Source organism: Aythya marila (assembly GCF_965140915.1).
Source record: "Aythya marila genome assembly, chromosome: Z".
Taxonomy (NCBI): Eukaryota; Metazoa; Chordata; class Aves; order Anseriformes; family Anatidae; genus Aythya; species Aythya marila.
In genome coordinates this window covers 29248584-29269989 of record NC_139080.1, presented here as the reverse complement: position 1 = coordinate 29269989, position 21406 = coordinate 29248584, and the positions used below count along the sequence as shown (strand labels likewise).

The 21406-nt window shown below is 34.2% G+C and overlaps 1 protein-coding gene across 4 annotated transcripts in view; it reads left to right on the top strand.

Annotated features, from left to right (window-relative positions):
• RFX3 (regulatory factor X3) overlaps positions 1-21406 on the top strand; it is a 128608-nt gene that overhangs the window by 53875 nt on the left and 53327 nt on the right. For 2 of the 4 annotated variants that reach the window (XM_082783460.1, XM_082783458.1), the window contains exons 2-4: positions 9739-9863; positions 15002-15043; positions 17699-17796. In XM_082783460.1, the coding sequence (XP_082639586.1) occupies positions 9747-9863; positions 15002-15043; positions 17699-17796 (257 nt within the window). In that variant the 5' untranslated portion in view covers positions 9739-9746. The remainder of the gene's footprint in view (positions 1-9738; positions 9864-15001; positions 15044-17698; positions 17797-21406) is intronic. The other 2 variants (XM_082783461.1, XM_082783459.1) reach the window with 1 other exon arrangement.

The window sequence follows — 21406 nt, the reverse complement described above, 5'->3', positions numbered from 1 at the left end:
GTTTTGAAAGGGTAGGAAACAAGAACATGCAAGCATTTCTCCAATGAGTACTATTTGCTACAAATGACATCAGGAAATTGCTACTTTTTATGACTGAGCGTGTGGGGAGTCTGTCTCAGAGAAACTCTGGTAACCAGAAAATAATATTGTTTACCACTAAAAATACTTTGGTGTACCTTTTCTGAAGTTATAAAGGTATGTCATGACATTTAGGAGGGAAATAATTTACCTGTGCGTCTTCTCTTCAGGAGATTGTGCAGTTAGTTCAGAGATGGACAGTTAACCAGAGAAATTGAAGGAAAAAATATAACCCTAGAATGACTAACAGTACTGGTAAAGGCTGAGATGGTCTAAGTGCTCTTTAAGCAGACTAATTCTGTAAGCTGGCACATCTCCAACCTGATAATAGCCTACAGAGTACTGGAGGTTCTGAAAGACTACACAGCTTTAAATAACATCCTTTTTGATGTGATTATTTTATATTACTCAACATTGCTGTTTACTTCAAAATTAAATGCAATAAAAATGTATTTTACCGCTTTTTCTCTTATTTCTACTACTAGACTATAGTCCTTATTTATATTATAGAAATTACAGTCACAGAATAACAGAATAATATGGGCTGGATGGGGCCTCTGGAGTTTATCTAATCTATCCCATGCTCAAAACCAGGCTAAGTAGACCAGGTTGCTTAGTGCATGTCCAGTTCAGTTTTGAATACTTCCAGGAATGGGGTTTCCAAACTTATATCACCTTTTCCATTATTTGACTACTCTTGTAGTAAAATTTTTTTTTCCTTGTATCTATTTAAAATTTTCTGTGTTCCAACTTCTGTTTGTTGCCTCTCATCCTGTCCCTGTGCATCTCTGGTAGTTTTCTAGCTCTGTTACCTCTACACGCTCCCATTGTGAAGGAGATGGATAGTGATAAGATTTCTCTGTAGACTTCTCAAGTCTGAATAAATCCTGTTTGGTCAACCTTTCTTCCCACATCAGATTCCCCTGCCCTCTGACCACCCTTGTGACTCTCAGCTGGACTTAATTGCATCATTTTTCTTTTTGTAGTAGGGAGTCCTAAACTGGACAGACCTTTCCAGAAGTGGTCTCAAGTGTAGAACAGATGCACCTGATGGCTACACCCTTCCTAATACAGTCAAGGTTACTGTTGGTCTTCTTTGCTTTCCATTTTCTTTATGGAGTAATGATTGTGTCTGAAAATGTAGTACTATGAAAACTGAAGAGAAAGCTTAATCAGAAAAATTTCCATGTATCAGTGTTTCACTTAAACAAATTAATATCATGCATAATTACAATTAGCACCACAAAAAAAAAAAAAAAAAAAAAGATACAAGAAACTTTTTTATGATCTTATCTATAACCAGCACATAAAGTGCTAAGATTTGTACCTTTTAAATTTTTCAGAAATAAATTAGTCTATGTTCCACTGTCAGTCCATTAAACCATTCAGTCCTTAAAAATCCTCTTTGAAACATAAAACAAAACTCCCTAAGTATCTGCAGAGATATATGTGCTACTACAGCAAATGCTGTCAAGCCAGGAACAATCATAAGTGGAAGGGAGAAGGATGCTCTCTGCAGATCTATAAAGTAGATTACAGCATAAAAACATACAAACCTCCCGGTAAGTAAGATGTCCTAAAACATCAGTTTGTGTTGGTTTAAGACACAGAATTATTCAAAATACTACTTTTTAAAAATTCCTCTAGTATAGGTTTCATGTTTTGGGATTCCAGACTCTGTGAGTTATTTGGTCAACCGTTTACACCAGAAAGTTGTGGTTTTATTGAAACAGTTAAAAATGCTTTTCAGTTGTGGCAATTCAAAGGTCACATCTACGTGATGTACTTCATACAGCGGTGAGCAAGCAATGTAGGTGTTCTGTGCTGACTGCAGCTTCATGGCTGAGTTAATTACTCTGCTGTCAAGGAAGAGTTCGCCTACCCTGCCAGACTGTTCCAGGTAATTCATGTCTGAGTGTGATCAGTAAAGGAAAGGAGCTTTGCACTGAAGTAATTCCGTTCACAAAACTTTGGCTTATTCTGTACCACACTGAAGATTGTTCAAGTCATAGGTGTACAGTCCCATAAACATAATGGTTATTGTTGGCTCTGATATCCACAGTCATTCATAGGTTTTAGTCTCTGAGGTCAAGATGGCCAAGCTTCTGGACTCTTGGACAAGGAAACATAGAGCAAAAGTGAGACTTTTTTCTCTTTTCCAGCTTTCACGAGATGTCATTGGCACTTGAACACCTCTTTGAGGGTCAAGACCAGTCTGGCCCAAAGGCACTATTTATCCTCAGGTGTCACTACATAGATATTGATCTGTTCTGTCTTCTTCAGAAGATCATTACATATTTACAAACTGCTTTCCAGTTTTGTTTCCTGTCAGATAGTTGCAGACTATTCCAAGGAAGCAAATAAGACAAAATACTACATTTCCTATTCTAAATCAAACAGTCTAATCAGGAGTCTGGGTGTAAGTCAAACAAGATATTTTCATTTTTCTGTTTTAGAGGCAACAGTTTTGTGGTATGTGTGTGGGCCAGAATAAAAGTGTATGTTTCACAAGTGGGACTCCACACTACAGAAGAAAGCACCGGTGAAAGATATATCTAGTCCCTTCGTTTTTAACAGGAGAAGGTAATCACTAAGTCATCTGCTGTTCTGCAAGACATACATCCTTCTCTCACAAAATGGAAGAAACTGATGAGATTTTATCCAGTCCATTCAACCTGGAATAGTTTAAATGATTACATAGAATTATCACTGTAGCAAGCCTACAAATATTGAAATATAGAGAGGATTTGGGTTAATTTGCTCATTTGTTTTAATCCAAATGGCCCTGCGCAATCTGTTCTAGGTGTCCATGCTTGAGTAGGGGGTTGGACCAGATGGCCTCCAGAGGTCCATTCCAACTTCAACCATTCTGTGAAAATATAACAGGAAGCATCACAACAAAACATTTGTAACATGGAGTTAACACACAGAGAACAGAAACTACTTCCTGTAAAAATTGCTCATTCTGTTAAGTAGCTTCTCCAATGACTATAATGCTTTCCCTGTTTCATTTTATATTTTGATCTATTGAGTGATGAAAACAAGTGTCATTTCCGTTTTCATACCAGATTTTCTCCCTTTCTTTCATTAGTATCAGGTTTACATAAACTCTCTTCGGACAAAAGTATTGCAGCATGTTAGAAAAAAATAACCCAACTCACCTCTGAAGTGAAATATGAATCTACTTCCAGTATCATATCATCAATACAGAAGTGAGAGGAATGATCTTTTACAGGTGGTGCTCTGCTTTCACTTTCTTCCTCAGAAAACATTGTTAGGCAAAATATCTTAAGTGGTGATTGTCAATGCTTGAAGTATTAGATTATATCCACCCTCCACCCCTCCCTGGCCCAGGACAGAATATCATAAAACTACTTTTTGTTAATCTCAACAAAAACATTGCATTTTTTTAACCAGAGCAGTGGTAAAAGAGATGGTTGGTGGAGTTGCCAGCAGTTACCACTTGCATTGGTCTCTTTTATTGTGTGCATTTCCATACTTCCTCTTGCTGTTACTCTGCTATTATAGGGTTGTACTACTGGAAGTTATATGTGAATCCAAAGAATCAGATTATATACTTTATTCAGTGCCATTCAGACCACTGCTCTACCCATATATCCATGAAAAGCTGAGAAGAGTAATGAAATGCACGTTGCTAACTGAAATATTTAGGAACCAGTCTTTATATCTTCAGTGTTTAGCTGCTTACCTTGGTATCCCTAAGAACCAGGGAAAAGGCAAATGATCAAATAATGTTTAGTAAGAAATTGGTGTTCTGACATGAAAATACATTAGTATCTTAAAATTACTTACAATATTCCTTTTTTTCCCCCACTGTGAATAGCATGTATAAACTGCCTTCTGCTTTACTGCTAATACAAATAACTGCTTCCCTGTAATTCATTCAATATCTCTTGTTTGAAGGCAGTTATTCATAAAATTTATGTTTGCACAAATATTAAAAAAGAATTCTTATCTAAAACTCTAGGGTATTATTAAGACTTGTTTCAATTTATGCTGTTGTTCAGGAACCAAGCATTCTGCATTACATGTTGAAATTAGATGTTCTAAGAAGCTTTCCTTTATTGTGAAACACATTATGTGGCTAGAAATTCTTAATGAGTATATTGGTGTTTCAACATTATAAATACATAAGATCTGAAGATTAGCTTTTTATTCTCACCATTAAAAGCTTGTCATTATTGTGTATGATTACAAGATTTTGTTCACTTTACCTTCTGGGATGTTTTATTTAGCCTTCTGGAGGAGAAAAAAAAATTTCCTGCTGCACTTGAAAGTAAATAACAGGCTTTTATTTTCTGCATTAAATTAAAACCTGCTATATCATTTTGTGTAGGCAATAATGCATATGCAGCTGAACAAAACTTGGTGTACTCTAATAGCTTTAAAAAAAGTCAATTAGTTCAGAGTGAAACAGTCCAGTAAGAAAATAAACAGTAATCGTTAATATGACACATTTTAACAATCTTATTTGATAACTAATTGATCAAGTTAGATAGTTTTCAACTATTTAGCCTTGATATTTCAAGTCTAGAAGACAGAAGGATTCCAATTGTGAATTTCAGTGTATTAAAAAGTCTCTGGGGAACTTAACAGACAACATGAAATTTTACAGAATATGCAGGAAAAGGGTAATTTTCAGCATAGTAGCTTTGCCTGAGTACTGCTAGACTGAAGAAATACTAATCTTGTCACGTTCAGCAGCTGGGCTTGGGCAATATCTTTTTCCCACTTGGAGGGGTTAATTAGCCTTCTTTCAGAATGTGCCCTATTTGCTTTACATTCACATGATACAGCAAGCACTGGCTATACAAAGCAAAACCATTAACAGGTGGGTGTGTCCAACTGCTTAATTAGCCAGAATAAAAAGGATCTTTGTCAAACATGCATCTGTTGCTTGTGATACACCTGACTCCCATTAGGCAAGGATGGTGTCTTTTTGCTGTAATACATGTATACAGTACTGCACTTATAAGTAGCATCAGTGAGAAATGGTGAGACTCCATTAGATTATCAAAATGTGTTCATATAATATCGATGCAATGTAAAAGAATTACACTGACTGCCTCACAAACATGTAGTTACAAAAACTAATAGTGAATAGGAAGTTGATAAAAGTTTACTTTCAAACATATTATATGGCATCTGCAAAGGATAGTCAATCATGTATAACGTTGTATGGTAAGGAATTGCGTTTGGGATGAAGACTTAGAGCAGAATGATGAAAAAAATACTATTGAATAAGTCAGTATTCAATCATTTGGTTATTTCTGCATAGGGAAAACAAACAGCAAAGTTTATGTTCCCCAGCCATGCTGCAGCCATCCTCATTTACTTAGTGATAAATCAGTCTATAGAGCTACCAATTAGCCTGTCAGATTATTAAGAAAAATGTAACTATGATTCTGAGCTACATGAGCACATTAAATTGAATACTTAAATATGGGTCTGTCACCAAATGGACAGTGTAAAGATGAAATGGGCTCGGTCACCAAGCCACTTTGTTCTGAAACGTAGGTGCAGTTTACCAAGTTACACAGCTTCCCTGTCCTGTGGATGAAATGACGAGGCCTGAAGTTTGGCAGGTCACTGTCGTAGTGCCAGCTGTGTCATAGGTAGTCCTAGGACAGGCCACGGGGTCCTCTGGGGTGTCTGCAGTTCTTGGGGATTCTGTCCCACGTACCCCTGGATCCACTCTCCTATGTCGCTGTAAGGTCTCGTGTGACTTTGTACACTCACCTGTAGGACTGGGCAGAGTACCTGATTCTCGACTACCCCTGTTTAGCATCCCTCAGTGCCTGTCAGCAGACTGTCAGTGGTACCTGTGGTCTGCCCATCTCAAGGCTTTTCCACAGTGACTGGCGGCTGACTTACAAGCAGGGTATCCTCTCTTCTTGTGAGAAAGCTGATTCCTTTTTCTAAAAGGGCTGGCACTAATGGCAGTCAGGCACACTCCATGACAACTGCCACAAGGACAGGAAGACGTTAGGTTCCTCTCTCAGATTAGAGAACCTCCCTCTGACTTCACTTCATCTGGAATTGCAGATGTAATTAATGATCAAGTACAGTGTGAGATGTGACACAGCAATTAACAGTGTCGGAACGGCTTCTTACCAGTCACAACTGTATTTGACTACAGCAGCACTCCTCCTCCCTTTCGGTGACTGACATGTTTGTACACTGTAACCAGGAAACCACATGAAGTCAAGTGAAGCTAAAGGGTACTACGAAATAATGCCTTTTAATTCTTTTGGACTCTCCACTTTTGCTTCCTGCTGGACATGCAGTGCCTTGTATGAGTGTTTGTTGGAACTGGTGGCTTAAAATAACCCTATTAACTGAGCCACGAAACAGACTGGAAGTGCATTTATATAGCAGAGAAATGCTTTAGGAAGTTACTTAGCATTAAGCTTTTGATTTCCACTAATCTGTCAGCCTACCAGTGTTTTTGCCCGGGTAACATGTAAGAGTGAACTCCAGCTGGCTCAGATGAGCTGTTTCTCTTTTTACTTCACATCTGAAGGATTTTATCAAGTTGAAGGCAATGGGCTGAGACAAAAGTTCATATGATTTATGAGTTAAGGGCTGAGCATCATCACTAACTGAGTAGACATATCCATAGGGTTGTTTTGATACTTTTGGAAAATTTTACATTCTTAATTGGCTGAAAAGTAGCTTTTACCAGGCAGCACTGTGTCTGCACTACACATTTTTATCTTCTCTTCATTTTCTGTATTTATGAAGGATCCATAATGTGTAAAAAATTGCCTAATGATTTTTATATATGATTATGTAAAACAGGAAACTGTTTCTTCTAAATATTTTCAATTTAAAAAAATAGTTAATAGTGACTTTGCTTTTTAAGTAGTAAGAATACTTCTTTATCAAAATCGCTTGACTTCAGAAAGTGAAAGATCATCTGTAAATGAATCTGAGATGATCAGAAATTAGATCTGTAAATGAATTAAATGCAAATCAAAGTTCACAGTTTCCTGTAATAGCCAGTTTCATTGCATTCTCCTTTAAGAATGTAGATCTTATTACAGCCTAGGTTCTTTCTTGTTAGCAGTGACTTGGTGCTGACCAAGAGATGAGTAAAAATTGAATTGCGCAAATTTAGAAAATGGTTATAGTGTTTAAAAGATAGTTTTAGAATTTAGTATAAAACTAAAGTATTCCTTTTATCAGTATTCCATTAGGTATGTTGCCATTATTATGTCATGTGTTATGTTTTCGATAACCCCCAAAAGCACTTGCTATCCCAGTGTGCTGTGTCTCTTCACAACGTATGATAATCAGTGCTATGATTACTATTTCCATTTATAAGTTTATGCATATGTATATAAAACATAAATTCCCATTTTGCCTTTCTTTGCAGAAAATAGTTTTCCAAACCTTTGACTCAGAGCTTATTTAAGATCATACATTTACATTGTGGAGGAGTTTGGGCTAATATCTAAGGTCTTTTATGGCACAATGTTAAGTTAACTTACCTGAAGAAACTTCAAAAATGATTGCATATTGGAAAGTAAATAAAATTTTCTTTCAGGACTTTACTACTGGAAGATGAATGCTCTTGTTAATATTCGACTTAAGGGCAAAACTATTGGTTTTCAGCTAGGATAGACTGATATGTAAAATGTAGCACTGTTCTCTGAGATAAATAACTTTATTTTGGATTTTGTACTGCATTTTCTTTAGATACAAATAAAAGTATGAAATTTACTGTTTCACAGTAAGTGTATCTATCCTGAGGACATCCATTTATAATTGGGAATTTAAATCCTAATTTAATTAGGACTTTTAATATTTCAGTCATAGTCTGTGAAGTTTAGTTTTTCTTTTCTTTCTATATCCTAATTTTTGTCAGGCAGGCTGGAAAGAGGTATAGGGTTCAGTTGTCATAGTAACTTCGAGCTTATTGATCAATCTTGAACAAGTTTGATCAACAATTTTTCAGCCTTTCTTAATATTGGAAAAGCAGTTAAATCTGTTATGCACTATAGGCATGGCTCAGTGAAGTTTAAGCCAATAATGTTCCCAGCTGGCAAACTCCTGCCTGTCTTCTGTCCCTATCCCAAATTTATATGCCTGTTTCCTGCTCTGCATGGACTACATTTGAATGCACAGTCAGTTAGAGGGAGGGGCTGCAAAAACCTGGCTTTAAATCAGCTTAAACTGCTCTGGAACCCAGCCTTGAAAGGAAGGTCTGTTATTGCAGCTGGTTCAGTAGTCAAGCAAGGAGAATATTGAATTTTCTGAGGAGCTTCCAAGGTTTATTTGTGCAATAATGAATTCCTCCTACTATGAAATAGTATGCCCCTGAATAGATACATTTTTGATTATGGTTTTGTTTCAGTAAATATTGTAGCTTGTTTTTTTGGGGGGAGAGACTTCTTTGTCTGGCGGAGGTTAAAGTGTACTTTTTTTCCTGCCAGCCATCTGTGTCTGGTTGGTTAAGCTAAAAAATTACTTGGTTAGGGCATTGTAAGTATTAGTAGATCTGTAGATTATTCAAAGAAACCTAGATAGTAACGCTACTCGTTTTTGGTGATATTGGTACTTGGGTTGCCAAAATATTTTGTAGCTAAAATAGATTAATACGGATTAAGAAAGGCTTTTAGATAGTGATTAGTTTAGAGATTACTATTTCATATTTGTTTACTGTAATTCTTCACAGAAATATACAGCCTTCTGTTTTGAAGGTACCAGGTGAAGAAGAAACTGCCTCATCTGGTTATTATTTTCACTGGTTAATAACCCACTGCATAAAAGATACTGATTAAAAAACAAAACAAAACAGTCTTCTTCCTGGCTTTCAAATACTGTTGATTTGTTTTCCAGTCAATTGTATTGCTATATCTTCTGTGCAAAATTGAGGAACCCTATAGTTCCCAGTATATATTTTCTGTGAGAACAAATGGCATTCTCAGTTGTCTTTCTGATAAAGTTTTCGTTGTAAAGCATTTTCCTTGTCTCACAAATCATTTCACTATATTGTATCCAGTTTTCTGTTGTTCCCTTTAAAATGTCAGTGTCACAATTTTAGCTGCTTTTCTACTGCATATGTACTTTATGGTTTTAGTGGTAATATTTCTTCTCAGATTACAACTACAATGGTTGCTTTAATGCTTTCTGCTGAAGGATATTTGAGTTGCTTTTTCACTGTGACTCGTTAAATGCTTTTCAGAGACTGCTTTCCAGATTACAGCCCTTCATTTTGCGAAGTGTTCTAAGCTTAACTTTAAACTTTGTATAGAGTTTTTAGTATAATTCAGTAAGAAAGAAAATAAAAAGTTTTCGATGACCGGTTAAAAGCTTAGAGAAGACTTTAATTGCTGCTGATTTTTCTGAGTTATTCCTAAAGTAACAAAATGAGATAACTCTGCATATGTAAATAAAAGATATTTTAAATATAAGTATTAAAAAAGTAAGATGGAAAGCATTTGCACTAACTCATGCTAGCAGGGGAAAATTTGCCTTTTAGCTAATACCAAGATTGGTATTAGCAGATTTTGATATCCAATTAGGCTAAGTGACAAAACCACCAAATTAGGGTGCCAAAATAAGTGTCAAAATGAAAAATAAAAAATAAATAAATGCACTAACCTTTTAATTTTACTTCTTAATTTTATTCAGAGACCACGATGCAGACATCAGAGACTGGGTCGGATACAGGTTCAACTGTGACTTTACAGACATCTGTGGCTAGCCAGGCAGCTGTGCCCACGCAGGTAGTACAGCAAGTACCAGTTCAGCAACAGGTAGGTGGTGTTAGTTTTGGGAAGAGATAAAAAAATCCTGAGGGATAGTTCTTCACAATGTAGTAAAGAACTTGATTTTGTATGGGGCTGCTGAATTAACTGTTTTGCTCAGCTTTAATGATTTTATTTTGCTGGAACTAATGTAGCCACATAGAAAAGCAATCTGTTTTCAAGGTCTGTTTCTTGAACTAGAGTATCTTGACAAGCACCAGCATACGTGATTCTAATAGTATGCTATTATATACTTTATCTAATAGCTCATATACATTTAATTTGTATCTCTGAATATTACATTTATTCCTTTGAATCATGAATAATGAGTATATTTATGATATTGCTGGCTGTATCATTTTCCCTTTAGTTTTGAGTTCCAATTAAGTGAAATATAAATGTTGCAATGTAAAGTGATTAATCTCTAGCCTTGATTCACTGCAGATCTTTACACAATGTCATGAAAGTATTTGTGATATGACCATATGTAATTCATAATGTACATTTGCCAGGAACGTAAGAAGACTTGTAGCAGCCAGCACAATTTACACCTCTGTTACATGAGATTGTCACTCACTTATGTAGCACCCACAAGCTTTGTGAGTGGTGACTGAAGGAAAAAAGAAAAAGTCGTGAAGTTGAAAACAGGGACTGGACGTGAAAGCAGTAACAACTGTCTAAGATTTTTCCTGTTTATACAGAAATTAGCTGTCTGTGTGACAAGTACTCTAGGTGACAACTGATGTTGGTTTTCATCAACTGATGAAAAAAACTGACTTCAAAAACTGACTTCAAAAATCATTAATTTGAAAATCGTTAATTTGAGAATTGGATATAACTTATTTCATAGTGTAGTCAGTCTCTGTCAATGAACAGAGTTCATTGTTCCCTAAATTATTTTTTTGGCATTTTATCAAGTTTAATTCCAGGTGGTATGTTTTTTCCAGGTGGTATGTGCTTTTGTAACATTTTTCTACACACTCCTACATTTTTCTAACATTTTCTACCTGATGTACAAGATACATTTCAAATGCCTTTCAGTACTATAGCTACTGCTTGTACGTTCATGTATCTTTTAGGATGCAAGCTTGTTTTTAAACCAAAAATGTTTCAAAGCATTAAATCTGGACTTAAAAATGTTATTTAAGTCTTTGTCTGTGTGTATTTGCTCAGAATTCACCGTTAGTGAATCAACAGTTGTCTGAAGTATTTTCCTGAGTTCAAACTATTGTACAGCTCTCTCCTAACTTGATGTTGATTAGAATAGAGGTTCTTTAATAGTGTGCTAAGTTTTAATTGATGCTTCAGTGATGCTTCAACTCAGAAAACCTCTGTAGGAGATTCTGTCTGGCTAATTATTTTTTAAGCACTGTAAAGTACAGGACTTTTTTTTCTTTATGAAATATGATCTGGATAACTTGACGAGTTTTTATGTTCTCATATGATGACAGATATTTGTTGGATGTAGCTTATGTGATTTATTCTTTGTTATTGCTGTATTTCAGCTTTTCAGATAAAATACAACAATTTGGTAGTGCTACACAGTTGTTTATTTAAGCAAATATGTTATATGGTGGTCTAATTTACATACTGAATTTGATCCATGTGAATACTGATCACTGTGATGGATTGAAGATTGAAAATCATTTAGTGGCATACAGGATACTTTATAGTATTTTAGTTCTAATCATTAAATTGATTAAGTGTAAGGATGGGATCTTCTATGCATTTCTGTTATATTTTTTCATAAGAAAATGGACAATGCATATAGCTTTGGTATTTATAAATTTTTGTTGTGTAAAATTGCTACTTTTCTGAAAACTTGTATCATAGATTTGGCTCTTTATTTTCCTACATAATTAATACATTTATCTCTGTCACCTATTGTTTGTATCTTTTCTGAAGTTATTCCAGTTTATCAATATAATACTCATGTCAAAAGACAGAAGCCAAGGAGTGGATTGTTTTATTGTTTTGGCCTTACTAGGCCTTAATGAGAACTAATTATTATTATCGTTGTTGTGGTGGTGGTGGTATGCAAGTTTGGAAAACTGTCCTTGATCAACTGTTACGTCCTGTTTAGTACTACTGCTTTCTGAGTTTTCGTTGCATTCAATACTCTATCAGTATTTTGGATTATTTTTCCTTATGGTAATATTAGACTATACTTTTCCAATTGCCTCCAACTCTGCCAGTAGGAATCAACATAATGTTTCAGAAAGAAAAGCTAAGTGGATCAACGCAGCCAAGGAAGAGGAGTTTTGCAAAATTTTGCAGGCATTGAATAGGCAATGAGAATGTTAGACCAGTCAATATAGACAGTATTGCAGTGAGTAAAACATGGTATGTGGGAGATACTTACATATGGAGAAAGAAAATAGATTATAGAATTATTGAGAAAACATTAGGAATTTTAAAAGATGTGGATGTATGGTGAGGAGAAACATAAGAGTGAAGACGTGAGCATGCTATGCCATTGAGAAATGTGATGAAGAATGCAGGTGGGATAGGTACTTTCAGCTGTAAGGTGAGGGGGGAAAAAAAGAATATCAAACATTGAAACAGTCATTGTGTAGAGAAGACTGTAGGTGTGATCTGCCCTGAAGAATTCTCTGCGTATAGGTTGCATTTGCCTAAATATTCGGCATTAGGTATACTCATTAGGAGCACGTCAATTTGCCTAAAGAAAATCAGGAGAAACAAACACTAATTTGATTATGTCATTATTTAGATGGGAGATAGAGGCCTTATTATTTTTGCATGTTCCAAGTTACCAATGTTGAAAGTGTGAGGGAAGGTTTTAGGTGAATGCTATATACAATATTCTTTTTTTTTTTTTTTTTTTTTTGTATGGCTTATAAAAGACATACTTGATAATAATGCCAGCGGTATCCACAAAATATGTGAATATTCACATTCATTTTATAGTCTTATATGAATATAATTTACAAAAATAATAGGGTATTTCTTGAATTTAGCAAATTCTAAGTTACTATAATATGCATTTGTGTATGTACAGCAGTTTGGTGTAAGCTGAATCTTTTCTATTTTTATGTTTATAGTAATTTATTAACACTTCTTACTGAATAAGACCATTTTAGATTAATTTTTAATTAATATTAAAGCTGTGTATAATATTTCATTTTTTCCTTTGAGATCTTTATTTTCGACATTTGCTTTGCTGTTGTTACACCATACTTAAATGACATCTCATGCCTGTATGAATTCGAGGTTTTTTTCATGGTATCAGTGTTTTCATTGCCCACAAAATGTATGCTATATCTTTCCAAATTAACTTTTTTTTTTGCGCAGAAGAAGAACCAACTGGATTAGTGAAAGGGTGTAAGAAAGCCTTTCTCTTACAGCTGTGTTGTATTATGGCATCCTGTCTTTTCAGCAAACAACAAAAGAGTACCCCCTGATACTTTCAACTAAACAAATCCCTCATTTGCATATAGCTAGTATATATGTGGCTTTCATAAAACTCTGCTGTGGTACTTCAAAACAGAAAGGAAAAAAAAAACACAGATACCATTAATGAAAACCTAGGATTCCCTTCTGATAAACATTGCAATGGTGGTAGTTATTTATATGCAGCACAGCAACTGTCACTCTTGAGATGGAATGGAGGGGAATGGTGAGAGGACAAACATACACATGTGTAAGCAAAAAGCAACAAGGGTAAGACCAAAATGTTGGGAGTATAATTAAACTGTCTTAATAGCCTGAGGAATTTCTCAGGCTTCCTCAGATAGGGGGATTTTTCAGTAATCTATCATTGTTTTTTCAACAAGTGCCCTAACACAGAGCAGAAAGTTTCTGAAGATTAAAAATTATCTGCATTTAGTAGTTTATGTTATGCAAAGTAGAAAGATTGGAGAAATAAAACTAAAAATAATCATATAATCTGTTTTACAAAGGTATATCAATGCATCAGAAGTTGAACAAAGCAATTCTTGTAGTCAAAAAACAACACAGCCATCACCTTTAGAAAGAATTGTATCATTAAAATGAAGATGCAGAATTCTGGTAATCAAAATTAGTCTCAATGCAAAATCATGCCTGGCATATGAAAAACATAATCACGAGCTGACATTAAGCATTATATAAATATGAATGTGCTTAGAATATTACAGCATATGCTATTTATATATTGCTTGCCAAAAGTAATCCATACTAATGAAAGTAGAAACATTATTTTTATATACGAGGACAGAAGATGCATATACAACTATTTTGCATAGGCACCATGAATAATTATGTGTTCTCTTTTAAATGTGGTTTAAAAATCCTTATATGTTTTACTGTATTTTTCTACTCTTTGATTACTAGTGCTTTGAACATCAGCAAATTTCAAATCAGAATTTTCTCTTAAATTTTGCTTTTATGCTTAAAAGTATTTTCTGTATTTCCATGTGCTTTTATTCGATTTCCTTTGTTGACAAACTCTCATAGATACAATATGACTTAGTCCCTCATTTGCTCCTTTGAGGTAGTATCATTAACAATATAAGTTTCTTTTTTTTTTTTTTTTTTCTTTAACTAGTGATTATAATTACACATGTATATCAAAATAAGTTTTCATTCTCCTCTTGTTCTCCTGGAACATTTCAGCTGCTTACTTTTAATCCTGTTCCAGTTATTTCAGGATAGAATCACTGAAGCAAGAGGAATGAATGATCTTCTGTTTGACCCTATTTAACCCATTATTTCCTATGCCAGCCAGTTAATTTTCTGTTTTCTGGCCAGACAATAACAATTCCCATGACTGGTTCACCAGTCAACCCCACAAACATAAAATTTTTGAACTTGAGTACTGTTGCTTTGTAATAAATGTTTCATTGTATTTTCTGTTTTCAGCCTTAATCATTTAATTAAATTATTGGGAAGCTTTTTGTGTGTGTGTTGTCTGTTTTTTTGTTTCTTTGTTTTTATGCAAGTAGTCTATTTTGGTTTAGGTATCTGTTCAATGTTCTCTCAGTGATCTTCAATTTCTATTCTGCCCCAAAGCTAATGAACGTATCTAATGCAATTCCGTAACTAGTTTAATAAAATGTGCAAGGAAAATGATAAATAGAAGACAAAACGATTTTTACAATTTGCATAAAAATTGATTTTTTTTCCTGTGGTATTTTGTTTCTTCATAGCTAAATTCTTCTCAGATAATGGTGTGCTCATGGAGAGTACAGGTATGCACTTGATTTCTTCCTGTCCCTGAAGATTAAACAAAAAAATCCACAGGCACTTAAACTAATATAACTCTAATGAAAACATTTTTCCCCAAATGAAGTAAAATAGGAAATAAAAGTAGAATTTAAGTTATTACATGCCAAAGAGTCTCAGCATGGCAGAATTTTCAAATGCAAGGCTACTCTAAAGGTCACTTGTTTGATATTCCTTGGCAGGAAGAATATTTAAAAGCCTTGAGGTAGAGAAAGTCAGAGGTATGTACAGTGCAATATGGTGTAGTCACTAAAGATTTCAGCACCAGAATCAATTTAACTTTAGCAGTACTGAGTTTTGGAGAACCTGAAGCAAAGTAACTCTTTTTTATAATCTGGCTTTATTGAGCTTCATTATTAAAATTTAAAAGAAAAATACTTTGATCTACAAATGAAGATTAGATGTTCTTATTAGCCCTGCACTTTAACCATTCTTAAATGCCAATTTAAAAAATGTTGTTTTATTTGCATAAAGTTATATTTCTGGCAGTACTGCATATTAGGCCCATAGATAATATATGTAAAAATTGGTGAAAATTTGAAACTATTCAATGAAAACTTTCTTTTAAACTTTTTTTTTTTCCCCTGTGGAAAACGAAACAAGTGTTTTGTCATTCCAAATCAGAAATTAAATATGTTTTGAAATTTTTCAGTTCCCTGTCTGAGCTTTGATACAGGCTATACCATTTCCTTCCTGCAGTCTCCTCTCAGATCCATGTTACAGGTGTTGCACTGTGCTGAATCCACAGTTTATGAAATGGTAGCAGCCTGCATCCAAGAGTATTATATTCTTATAAGAAGACCATAATAGCTTGTACAGAATGGGAACGTGACCTGCATTTACTGGCAGGAAGTTTTTAACCTTGCATTTATATGTATAGTAAGTTCCAGTTTAACCATTTGGAGGTTTTAGGAAAAAAATCAATTCTCTTTATTAATAAAACACAATGTTTGTTTTTTTGTTTGTTTGTTTGTTTTTTAATATAAATAGGGAGTAAGCCATATTCACTGCATGTGAGCAGGGAATAAAGGGATTTTTCAGAGAGGTTGGACAGAAGTATGTTGATAATTGCATCATTTCCCCAGTGTTTCCACTGGTGTACTGCTGGGACAGAAAATGGAACTGATCTGTTACATGGCAGGTGACAAATTACTGGTTTTAAGAACAAAGTCTGTTTTAAAGATGTTTTCTCTCTGTATAGGTTAAGTAGATCAGTTAAGTGCTCTGCTCAACAGTGACTCTTCCTTTCCCACTGATTACAGGTCATCATAGATTTAGAGTCACCCGAGGAGAAGAAATACTTTTAGAGTCAATACTTTTAGAGTCATATAAACACTTTATCTTAATAATTAGAATAATAATTAGAAATATCTTTATAGTCTTTATTTTTTTTTTGAAGTCTTTATTATTTTTTTGGAAGTGGGTAAATCATATTTCAGGAATTTGTGCCAATTTAGATAATGACTTACGTAGCAAGTCAGAAAAATGTGCCTTTTAATAGATAGTTCAACCATCATATTGTATCACACCATTGCTATCATACTAGTAAAGCTGGATTCAAAACACTGTTGCATTTGTTTTCAGAATTTTAATTTTAGTATCAACCTAAGAAAAGTTTTCTGTGCAAAAGCTAGGTTTTCCTTTCACAGTCCGAGGCAATACTATAAAAGACTAGGAGAATTGTGTTTATTTAAATAAACCTTTAGAATATAATGGAGTGAAGGTATGACAATGAAGATATTCTCAAAGAGCTCTTAGAGATGATCCATCAAATGTAAGAGGTGCAGTTTGATCTGGGATTATGTTGTTTGCTGTTCTTAGGAACATCTGGATCAAGCTAAAGCTGCCTCATAACAAAGTATCCAAGAAAAATATCAGTCATTCACATGTAGTTTATATTAAATCTATTGAATAAATATGTGCATTGTCACTTTCTTGATTCAGTTCTAGGGTAATATTGTGCTAGTCTAAGAAGTCTCTAAAACATTTTGCTTCTTTTAGCTTTAGGACTGCTGAAATATGGCTTCTTTGGACAATAACATGTAAAATACGGGTTTCTTTATCTCTGTTGCAGAAGAAAAAAAAAAAAAAAAGACTGGACAGGAAATTTTCATGACCTTGAACTGCTACACATAGTATATGAGTCAAAGGAATTGTCTTGTGGCTAGTGATACACTCTTGCAAGGCAGGCATACATTCTCAGCCATATAGATGAAAATGCCATAGTGCTTCTTGTTTAACTCATTGGCATTATAAAAAGTTTTTCTTGGAGCATCTTATAGCTGCTGATATTCTGGAAAGAGGGTGACACACTGGGGTTCTTGATCTGTAATTGTACCTTTGGGTTAAAAACATTACTAGAAAAAAAAACTTAAACCACTTTAGTTTAACCCCAGTTGAACAAGAACTAAATAATTTTGTTGCAAACCTTTATTTCTAAATTTATTGTAGCACATTTAAGCTGTGTGTTACAGTACATTAAGAAGTATATTAAGGCTTCTGTTATTCATGGTTAAAATGAAATAAGAAAAGGCATACATATAGACAGAGGATACTTAGTAAATGTAATTCTTCAGTCTTTTTATGACAGCATCCCAATTTTAGGGTGTTCTTGTTTTCAGGTGCAGCAAGTGCAGACTGTGCAACAAGTACAGCATGTCTACCCAGCCCAGGTTCAGTATGTGGAAGGAAGTGACACAGTCTACACTAATGGAGCTATGTAAGTTGGCAAATGATCAGAATTTGTTTATTAAAATGTGAAGTTAAATGTGTATTTTCAGTAAGATTCTACCAACAACTGTTGGAAGAAAAAAGAAGGTTGAATCAAAATCTTTACTATTGTCATTTAAAGTAGTTTTTGTATGAAAAGCTAAATTCACTGTTTATAAAGGTATAATTGTTGTGTGAAAAGAATCGTTGTGATTGTTTTAGTTGGACTTAAATGAAGTTACATGTGTACAGCATAGCGCTCTTTGAAGAAGTACCTTTTAGGTTTATGAGTAAGTTCTATTCATAGGAAGTGCTGTGTAACTTTGTGGTAGTGTTATCTTCTCATAGGCCTTCAGTCTTCCTTGCTGCAATCGTAGTGGAAAATCCATAAAAAGCTTCAATGGCTGCAGTTATTATTCAGAGAAAGTAATAATGTAATCCATTCCATTGTTTAATAAAATGATTTAGAAAAAAAAAAATCCAAAAGAATGAGGAGAGGTAGAGGAAAGAGAGTAATGCTTTCTTCTTTTGCTGCTTCTCTAGCCTCTTTTGTGGCTATTATCGTGCATTTCCTGCTTTTCCCTGAATGTGCTTTTTCAATATCACATTCCTTTCTTCAACACACAAGTTTAGAAACATAGAATGATAATCTAGGTTTGGTGGGACCTCTGGAGGTTATCTAGTCTAATCGGTGGTTTGGAGCAGGGCCAGCTCTGAAGTTAGCTTAAAATAAGATCATGTTGCTTGGATAGGAGCTTCCCTACCTGTCTTTTTCACTTACCTGCCTTTTTCTATTTTTGGTATGTTACTGGATTGAGGAGGAAACAAAGATCATTTAGGAAGCTTATTTACTGTTTTTAGTATATGTTGATGCTAATCCAGAAATGATTCAAAAGAGCAATGTAATTTGATTCAGAGACTTCTGATGTTAACACTAGCAGCCTGCTTTGGTCAATCACTACTGTTATATACTATCTTGTCTGCTTTTTTTTCACTTGTAAATCCTAAACAATGTTTTAAATATACATTAGACTTTCCAGTTATTAAGAAAGAGTGTTGACTGTTATCTAGTTTAAGCTATCACAACTGAAAGTCACTCATACGATTGTTAAACTGTAAGCATTTAGGTTTTCCATTTTCTGTGAAGAAAGCTACTTTTCTTGGAGCTAATTTGTTTGGCTTACATTGTTTTTGAAAATTGAAGGCATTTTAACTGAGGACATTCAGCTGTTGAGATAAAGGAAAACATCCTGATTTTCCTACATGTTAATTAGCTGTTCTTTAAAAAGTTCTAGCACTTCAACACTTTCAGCTGGAAACTTAAATCTGAGCAGTGGCATTAGGAATGTGTGTTTTGCTGCAGTTTAAACTTTTTCTGAGTTTCTAGATTTTATTTATTTTTTAATAAAAATGTTTTATTCTGTTGAGATGTTAAATTGTTGAATGCTATAATAAAATTGTCAAACAGTACAAGTAATAGCAGTAAGTGAAAGACAAAAAAATCTATGCTAAAATCTGGACTGGGGTCAATTAGGCACTGGCTGTTAATTTTAGATAGAGTACTGGTGGAAGGGATTGAGAATGTGGTATCCACATTCTAGAAGACAGAAGGCAGAAAATTATGACAAATCTAACAAAAATCCAGGATGAGTGGGTGGCTGGGGGAAAAAAAAAAAAAGTGTTAAAAAGGTGTGAATGGATAAATAGCCCTGAAAAACTGTTTCATGCAGGAGACTGCACATTTTTATTTATGTTGCTCTAGTTTTGCTGATATAGCTGCTCACAGTTTCTTCTCTAGACATTTTACTTCTCTAGACATTGCTTACAGTTTAACAACTGTGACTTCAAAAATAGGTAGAAGGAGGAGCTTGCTGGTACAATGTAGCTTGTACTGCTTTAGTGACTAAATGATTTTTATGTGATCAGTATGTTTCCAAAAGTGTAACTGTTTGTTTTCTATGAAACTAAAATAAACATATTTCAACACTAGCAAGCTTTGAATAAGCTAAGATATCATGTGGAAAATTTTTCTAGAGAAAAGTTGATGAATATTTCCTCTCTCCTAGGTGATAAAGGGTAATTTGAGAACTAATTATAAATATTATAAGATGGGCCCTGTAATATTATATACTTATATATATAAGTATATAATATATATTATATATACTATTATAATATAATATATATATTATATACTTATATACTGAACATCATTGTTTCAATAAGCGTCTATAAGTATATTACTCTCAGGGGACAAAGAAAATATGTCCCTTTATACAAGTTTTTAAAAAGAATGAATCCACCACATTATTGTTCCTTTTCAGACACGAGAGTTCAAGACTTCTACTAGATTTAGTTACGGATTTGAAGTATTCCATGGTCACTAGCTTCTCCCAGATGTACCACAAAAAGGTTGTTCTCACATGAGCTGTCGGCACATGCATTTTTGGCAGTGCATGATATCTATATGCTTACAGTGTTTGGAGAAAAAAAAAAATGTTACTGACTGCTTAGTATGAACTTTTGAGTGTCCATGTTTTTATTTTATTGTGTTTCTATATCCGAATACCTTTGTTAGTTTCTGTAGAATCAGTCAATAGGAAATAAAAAATCTCACTAATGAATAAGAGCATTCTTCTTATTAAGCGAGCCTAATCCAGATTGTCTCTCACACAGAAGAAGACTTTGCCAGTGATATGATTTCTGGTCCAAAATTTTTAGGAACTTTAACCTAGAGATTTTGGCTTCTTCCATGGAGGATAGGGCCGGTCTGTGAGTCTGTGTTTGTATTCAGAAGTTTTAAAGACTGTCTCTTGAGAAATTCATTTTCCCTTATACTCTTATTCTGCAGATTAAGAATGGAAAAATGTTGTTGATATGAATTAAAGTTATTGAGCATACGTACTATATGTTGAAATGCCATTCATTTGCCAGAAATGGGACCCTAGGTTGCTGTTAGCTAGCTTCCTTCAGAGCATAAAGAATTCTTCTTCTATTTGCTGTTTTTAACATAAGTTATGTGATTTATATAAAATAAAATAAAAAATCGTATCTGTTTCTCCTCTTCTTGTTTTGCCACTAGATTTGCTTATTGAGAGCTATATCAATGTGGAATTGACATTTGAAAGTTTTTGGAAGTGAATCAAAAGCTCACTACATCCCTAAACAAAGCTGGCATAGACTGTGTTGAGTTCTGCTGTGATAGAAAACACAGGGGCCAGCCTTTCTTTTGCTAAAAATATTTAGGCAAGTGTTCAGATTGCAGTTCATCCTTTTCTATCCATCATACTGAAATCTGTGAAAGACAAGCCTCTTGGATCCTGAAAAATTGATAGAAGTGTATTAGATCCAATTTATCTCCTTACTCCTACTCTAGAATTTGTCAATTTAACTTTCAGAAAATAGAGTTTTGTTTGTAAATGATGTGATTGAGTAGAGTGATCCCTACTTCGTCTTTTTGGTTATTTTCATATGATTATTTATTTGATTTATTCTATGACTATGTTAAATCGGAGTCTTAATTCTAACTCAAAATATACACAGCATATACTGCATAATCTATCAAATCATAGTTCTGCCTTAGCAGTGGAATAAGAAGTCTGCAACGCATAGTGAAGGAT